The 7673-nt window shown below is 38.7% G+C and overlaps 1 protein-coding gene across 2 annotated transcripts; it reads left to right on the top strand.

The window, feature by feature from the left end:
* Positions 1 to 3000: 3000 nt before the first annotated feature.
* On the top strand, positions 3001 to 7464 carry LOC136226752 (zinc finger transcription factor YY1). 2 transcript variants are annotated; one of them, XM_066015403.1, is made up of 6 exons: positions 3001 to 3373; positions 4327 to 4385; positions 6019 to 6218; positions 6341 to 6430; positions 6519 to 6662; positions 6788 to 7464. In XM_066015403.1, the coding sequence occupies exons 1-6, from the start codon at positions 3288 to 3290 to the stop codon at positions 7328 to 7330; spliced, it is 1122 nt and encodes a 373-aa protein (XP_065871475.1). In that variant the 5' UTR covers positions 3001 to 3287; the 3' UTR covers positions 7331 to 7464. The 2 variants fall into 2 exon arrangements, with proteins under 2 accessions (XP_065871475.1, XP_065871476.1); XM_066015404.1 differs by lacking the exon at positions 3001 to 3373 and adding an exon at positions 3876 to 4251.
* Positions 7465 to 7673: the final 209 nt, after the last annotated feature.

The raw sequence follows: 7673 nt of genomic DNA, 5'->3' as shown, positions 1-7673 counted from the left end.
TTCTGTCGGACAGAAGACATTGTTATATACAAGTCTCAACAGTGATATATCAATCCTAAACATATCACTTGACTTGGAGTGGTTTTAAGTTTATTAGTTTATTATAAAGTTTTGTCTCACTTCATGCTTGTATGAACACTTTATAATCACTTTAAACAAACTTACGGATTTGCTTTTATTAGACTTTATTTAGTGCTTAAAAGGGATTGCCTTTATATATAGTTATAAAACATATATCTCATTAAAACAAATGATATAAAGAACAATTCATTTACATTAAATTTGTATCCTGCAACAATTGTCTATAGGACACTAAACCCCAACATTCTCTGCACGGGTCTTGCTCCTATCGGCGGATGGAATTTGCTGTGTGAATCGGCGAGGCTGGCTCTGAGCAGCGTAATGCACTTCGTTCCCACGGGATCGATCTCCCCTACGCTCTAGGTTTGCTCGTTCGGTCCGAGCTGGAAAAGGCATTGGGGCCTCTTTACGGGCTCGGCCCTCCTCACGTGCTTCTGGGATCGGTCTGGCTTTCTCCTGCTTGTGCGTGTCTCCTCTGGCCTTGTCTCTGTCTGACTCCTCGTACCTTACGGGTCGGTCACAGTCGTCGTATCTGACGAAGGTTTGCGGCATGGTCATGAGCTCTTCGAAAGATCTTGGCATTTTTCGGAAACATTTCTGCTTCAGAGGCTCGCAAGAGGTCCCTTTTGCCAGAGCGTCATGAGCCACCTCCAGGTTGAGGCCTTTAACCTGTGAGGCCATATGGTGAAACCTTGAGAGAAAGTTGCGAAGCGGTTCAGTTGCTCGCTGCTTGAGCCCGTTGAGGTCCGAACTGATCTTTCTAACTTTTGCTGCCGCGGCAAACCGGGAGAGGAAAAGATCCTTTAGGAGATCGAATGAGTCGATTGATTCTGGAGCAAGTCCTCGATACCACTCTTGCGCACTAGACGAGAGGGTGGTCGGAAAAACCTTCCACATGATGTCCTCGTCTTTCGAGTATAAGTTGATGGTGCTCATGAATGATGCCACATGGTCATTCGGGTCCTCGATCCCTGAATACTGCGATAATCGAGGAGCTTTCCAGTCCCGTGGGAACCTCGTCTCGATGATCCTTTGTACTAGTGGCGTTTTGCTAGAGGTGATGCTTCCTCCCATGACGCCCCCGATGGCCCTTTTATCGAGAAAACGCTGGATCTTTAGTTCCAACAAATCTTCGCTATTCGCGGCTGCCGTCTCCTTGCGCCGCGCACCGCCCTCACTAGCCGAAACGCCCCCGGCTCCTATTCCTGCGAGGACCCCGGGTCCCGCGGGCTCCCCTGGCAACGTCCCTTCTCTTTGCAATTCTGCCGCCTCTTTAAGGTATTGCCAGATTTTGGCGTTCTCCTCCTGCAAACTCCTTGTTGGTCTATGATCTTCATCTGAGCCGCCGTATGAATGGCCTGGGTTGTCTGAAAACCTTGGATCGCACTAAGGAGTTGAGTGGTGTTGTAAGTCTCTTCTTCTTCTTCAGGGCTCACCTCCTCCATTAGTGGCCCAAGGTTTCTGGGGGGAAATTGGAATGTTCGGAGTGGAGCGCTCGGCGTTCGTCGTGGAGCTAGTTGCTCCTATTTCTGGTACTGCCGTCGGGGCAGATTCAGTAGGGGTCTGCATTTTGTTTGAATCTCCGAAGTCACTTGTATTCCACGTTCACCGCACCAAATAATATGGGAATGCGGAATAGTGATCTGGATCTCCGTCGGGAAGGTCTGGCTTCTTCGGGGGTCGGCCCTGCGCGGGGATCGGTCCCTGCGGACACTCCGAAGATTAAGACAGTTAGTGGTTCTAGAGAGCTTAGTAATCACATGTTAAAGAGGTAGGAAATTAGTTACCCGATCCCTTCTTCTTCCTTCATTGGCCTATTTATAGCGGATTGGCCTGGGACTGCGGGCCTCCTACCGTCCTGGCCCATTCGGTGGTCGGGCATTGTTGGGCCTTTTGGGCCTAAGTGACATTCCGAATCAGTTGGTAAAAATTCAAAATAGCTACTTTTAATAAAAAAAAACAACAACTAATATTTACTATGTATCAATAACAATAAACAATAACAACAAAGTAAACAAAAGACCCTTACATCTTGTTTGGATGAGGGTATTTTAAAGAAAGTGAGGGTAGGTAATCTTGATTGTTTTGAAGTGTAATTAAATGCAATAGTAAGTGAGGGTAGATGATGTGGAATTTGGCTAATTTTCTTTAGACTCCAAATTGAAGGGTAGGCAGGTGACAGATTTTTCTTTTCCAAAATTACCCTTTATGTTTTATTTTAAAATAAGACATTGTTTGCATATAAAAGTAAATTTGTATATAACTTTACCTAACCTTACTTAACCTTACCTAACCTTACTTTACCTTACTATCAAACCAAACACAATTACATTATTAAACCATCACTTATCTTACCTTCTATCCAAACACAATAAGTTATTTCGTACACTTCACTACCTTACTTTAACCTTTGTTTGAGAGTTTGAAGGTTAATGGATGTGAGAGTTAAAAGAAGTAATGAAAAGGGAAGGGAAGTGGTGGAAATGAAAGTTAAAAATTAACATTGTTTGAGAGTTTCCAGGATGTAAATAAGGTTAAATGTTTAACTTCGTTTGAGAGTTTAAATATGGAAGGGAAAGAAAATTAAATTTACTCTGCAGAGAATAAATTTTAAAAAACTTTACGTTACTTCCATTAACCCTCAATTTAGAGGTTAGAGTTCGGAGGTTAGAGAAAGTAAACATTTAACCCTATTAACCTCCATTTTACTCTCAAAAAATAACTTTCAAACAATATTAACCTTCCATTACTTCCATTTACTTCCATTAACCCCCTCTCAAAGAAGGACTTACTTTACTTTACTTCAAAATATCCCTATCCAAACAAGAGCTTATAATTTCAATTTGGATTAACAAGTTACCTATATTAATTTTTATACATAATGCCTTTTGAAGTGAGATGCAGATATAAATGTATCTCACCCGAACTGCAAATAAAGAGAGAATCTTTTTTATGGAATAAACCTAATTTGATTGGACCGGGCGGTTTGAATCCGGATTCGGGAGTCCAAAACATTGCAGACTAATCCCGACATGGACGAAGCGCTCGGAGCTTTCTTCCTCTTTCTTCCTTTTCCCCCTTTACTTCCAATTCCGTCCCTGTCTCTCCCCTTCTTCGAATTGAAACCTTAATTCATATGTTAAAATAAACTCTATCGATTGACCCTAAATTCTCAACTACTTCACAAACCTCTAAGAGACGGGTCGATGGAGAATCAGTTTGGTCACACTTTATTTGAGAGACGACCCATTTTCAAATCGAAGGCTCCTGCTGTTAAATGGATCAAGGAGTGGTAATTCTTCTTCTTTTTCTTTGGAACTTTAATTTTATTTTGATTTTTGTGGAAATAACCGTAGTTTCTGCGATTCTTTAGTTGTTGTTGTTGATAGTAAGAAAGTTCATGCAAAATTGAACAGATTAATAGAAGAAAGAAATCAACTTTTTGCTGCTTTTGTGCTGTTTGTTGTTTTCATTGGGCTAAGTTAAGCTGTAACAGGAAATAAGGGTCTGCTTGGATGGGGTTAGAGGAGGTTCATTAAGGGGAGGTTATTTTTCTAACGCTGCTTGGTTAGGAGTTTAAGTTTAAATGAAGGTTAAATGAGGGTTAAATGGAGGTTCAAAAACCTTGAAATAACCTCAATTTCAGTCCCACCAAATTGGTGGGATCCGGAGGTTCTATAAATAATCTCCCCTCCCTTCCCTCCCCTCGCCCTCCCTTTAATGAACCTTGTGAAACCTTCATCCAAGCAGATCCTAAGTGTACTTTCTGTATTTTGGCGGCATTCAGCTAAGAATGTTTTGCATTTTCTACGCTAGGGTTTGGGACTTCTAGGTTACTGCCAGTTCAATTGATTTTATATTATCTCATTTTATTCAATTTTTCCTTAAGCCGTTTGTTTGGTTGTTGATGATCGAGATGATTTAGGGAAGAAAAAGAAAACAGAAAGTATTTTCGTTTGATTTTGCCACTAACAGAGATTGTAAACTTAATTGTAAAAATTCGTAAAAACGCTTGTCTATGATTAAACTTCCATCTCTCTTTCTCTTCAAGCATATGCAAGCTGTGTATAAAACTGTGACTGAACCTTCAACCGTTGACATTATTCCAACTTTTTTTTCCCTCTGTTTTTGAATTTTTGGCTATATGCTAAGTTTTGCAAGGTGTGAAAGGTAATATAGTGCTTCCTTGTGCAATGTTCTCGTTTGACTCTAGTTTTGCTTATGATCTATCAATTCTTATCTTAGGGTGCCTCAAGATGTTGTGGCTACTGGTGGGAAGTGTTTTCTTATGAAATGGGTAACAGGTAAGTTGCATATATTTCCGACTACTTTTTAAGAAATGAATTCAGATTTACTTGTCTCTTCTAGGTATGGTTTTGAATTTTGGAACACTCTCTTCAAGAAGGGCCTTAGATTTTATGTTAGATGCAAAGTTAAACAATTGATCAATATTACCGCTTGGATGTTCTGATGTGATCTCAGTTAGACATGTACACAGTTTTTCTTATATATGTATCAAAATATTGAAGTCATCATCGTGGGTTTTTGTGCTTCATGTTTTCAATCTTGTTGTCAAGTTGTTTGAAGTTTTACATGTAGTAGAAATAATAAAATGAAAGCCATGTTCTTTGGCATGCATCATTGACAAGTGCATATCATATGAATATGCCATCCATGATAATTTGACTTTCAATTTACTTTTGTTATTACTTGATTGAAAGAGTTGCTTTTTTTAAGCAATAAGCAATAACCAATATTTTGTGAGTTTTAGATATTATCAGCTTGATGAAGAGGAGTGGATTATTAGTTTTTAAACCAAGTGATTAGAAAGAAAGCAAAAGGAAAGGGAGTAATTTCAAGATATTAGCTTTTTCGCCCCTAGGCTGAATTTGTGTTGGTTTATTGTAGGCTGTATATGAGGCATATGATAAATGACTACTTCTGCATTGCCTTTTTGTGTATTCTTGCAAATTCTTGTGTGATCTGGAAAATTAAATTAGAATTTATAGCTACCTTGGGAATCAAAAGTTAAGAACTTGATATAACTAGAAATGGGAGAGGAAGACCGTTGTTAACTTCGGATGAAAATTATTGAAAATGACCTTTGATTATTACATACTTTAGAGGATCTTATAAGGAGCAAGAATGAATGAAAAAGAAGAAGAATCTATAAAACCGATCTCATCTAGTTAGGATTAAGGCTTGGTTGTTGTTGTTCGGAATCAAAAGTTAGGGTTTGGTGAACACGCGACTTTGTTGATGAAATCAAGGATGACTCACCTGAAAGATTTTGAAGCATGTGGTATTCTGATTAAATGCTTCCCTATCTTTTCCATTTTTCGTTAGCTTTTAGTTAAGGCCATGCAACACATTATTTCAATGTTTCTTCAAACTGAGCTATGTAAATATGTATAAGTGGACTTCCTATATAAGAGAAGCATCTTATAGTACTCTCCTCCATGCAATTATACATACTCAACATCCATTATGATTTTTGTGACACAAGGAAAATTGTACAGCTCTGTTTTTCACATTTTGAAAGTATTTAACAGTTTAAACCGTGTTATGTTTTTGTTAATTGAGCGGCTGTTTGGCTTGTTCTGATTGTTGCACTTCTTTTTAGGCTATGCTTGGTAGAGATGGAGGAAATCAGGAAAGAAGCTGAATCTAGTAAAGAATAAATTGTTTTCATTAAATGCAGAAAATGTGTCTACAATTGACAATACATTTCCTTTTTTCATCCTTTTGTTTCAGAAAGTCACAGCCCTAAACAATGTCCATTTAGCATAATGTTATGGGTTTGATCCACTTTTGAGTGGTTTCCGGGTTGGATGTACAAGGATAAACAAACATCTAGAGTAGGTTTGAAGGAATTTGATGTTGAGGCTTTAATATTTTGATTTGATTACTCTTACTTATGCTTCTATATTGATATAGAGAACCAATTGAAGGCCTTGAAGGAGAAGGCGAAAGAACCACCAGCACCAGAGCCAGAACCAGAACCTACCACTGAGGTTCTTTTCCTATGCAGTTATGAAGGTTGCGGTAAAACCTTCATAGATGCTGGTGCTTTGAGAAAGCATTCACATATCCATGGAGAGAGGCAGTATGTTTGTCACTATGAAGGATGCGGAAAGGTGCCAAAATTAATATCTTTAAAATTTTCTTAAAGGGTATTCTGGTTGTTTAAAAGAAGCTTGAAAATTAAAATTTACAACTTTTGTAAAGGTGCTAAATTGCTATTGCCTTGATATTTCAGAAATTTTTGGATAGTTCAAAGTTGAAAAGACACTTTTTAATTCACACAGGAGAAAGAGATTTTGTATGTCCTCATGAAGGCTGTGGTAAGGTGATAATCCTATTTACCCTGAAGATGCTACCTTGTCCCTTTATGCCCGATGTTGATGTTTTTCTGAATTTGATTATTGTAACTTCAGGCATTTTCCCTGGACTTCAACCTCAGATCACATATGAAAACACATTCACAAGAAAACTACCATATTTGTCCATATCCAGAATGTGGAAAGAGATATGCTCATGAATACAAACTCAAAAATCACATTTCAGCTCACCATGAAAAGGTTAGTTTATGTTTTTCTCTCATACTTTCTTTCTCTATAAGTTCTCTCTTAAGCTTAGGTTCACCATTTTTGCCTGTTATTTTCAGTAGTATGTTGTTTTCGTAATCTGATGTTCAGTATTTCAGCATTCTACTCCAGAAGTACCAGTTAAATTTTCCACCCCTCCGGAGAAGATTGTTAAAGTTGCTAAGCCTACATCAGCGACCTATGGTTCAGCTTCATCAGATCGTCCTTACGCTTGTCCTTACGATGGTTGTATGAAGGCCTACATACATGAATACAAGCTTAAACTCCATCTTCGAAAAGAGCATCCTGGTCATATGTCTGATGAAAATGCTGAGCATGTCTCGCCAAATGTGGACAATGACATGGACGAGGCTAGCGATCAAGATGCTTATACTGAGAAGCGTGGGAAAAGTCAGAAACAGAGCCGCGCAAAACCGAACTTAAAGATGCCTCCTTCGAAACTGACGCAAAGGAAAGGCTCTAGTCCATCTCGTGCCACTTTGAATGTGACGACAAAAGCTTGGCCTGTTAAGGAAGAGAGGTACGTGGAAGAAGAAGACAGTGAGGAAACGGAGGAGGAAGATCGTGACAATGGAGAAGATGGATGGAGATACGGTGATAATAATGAGGATGATGATGAAGAAACAGAGTATGAAGACTGACGAGGATAGTTCAACTTTTAGCCTTCCCCCTCTCTCTCTTTCTATAACTTGTAGTATATTTCTTAAAATAATGCTTAATCAGAAGAGCTTTGTAATTGGTGGCGATGATGATTTGTTCTATTCTATTTCCTTTAGTTTTGTCTTCAAAAAAAAAAAAAATCCTTTAGTTTTTTTTCTTCCATGGTTTCAAATTACAGCTTTAAGGGGATCATGCCAGACATCAAAAGAAGAAAGCAGATGATTAAGGATTAAATGTTCAGCCTTATAGGTGGTCTTCTCTGTTGAGGAGTTTTATGTCTTCTCTGTTGAGGAGTTTTTTCTTTCCTATTCTTTAGGTACCCTT

The sequence above is a fragment of the Euphorbia lathyris genome, chromosome 4, assembly GCF_963576675.1.
Source record: "Euphorbia lathyris chromosome 4, ddEupLath1.1, whole genome shotgun sequence".
Lineage (NCBI taxonomy): Eukaryota > Viridiplantae > Streptophyta > Magnoliopsida > Malpighiales > Euphorbiaceae > Euphorbia > Euphorbia lathyris.
The sequence above is the reverse complement of the archived record's forward strand: the minus strand, read 5'-3'. Positions and strand labels throughout refer to the sequence as shown.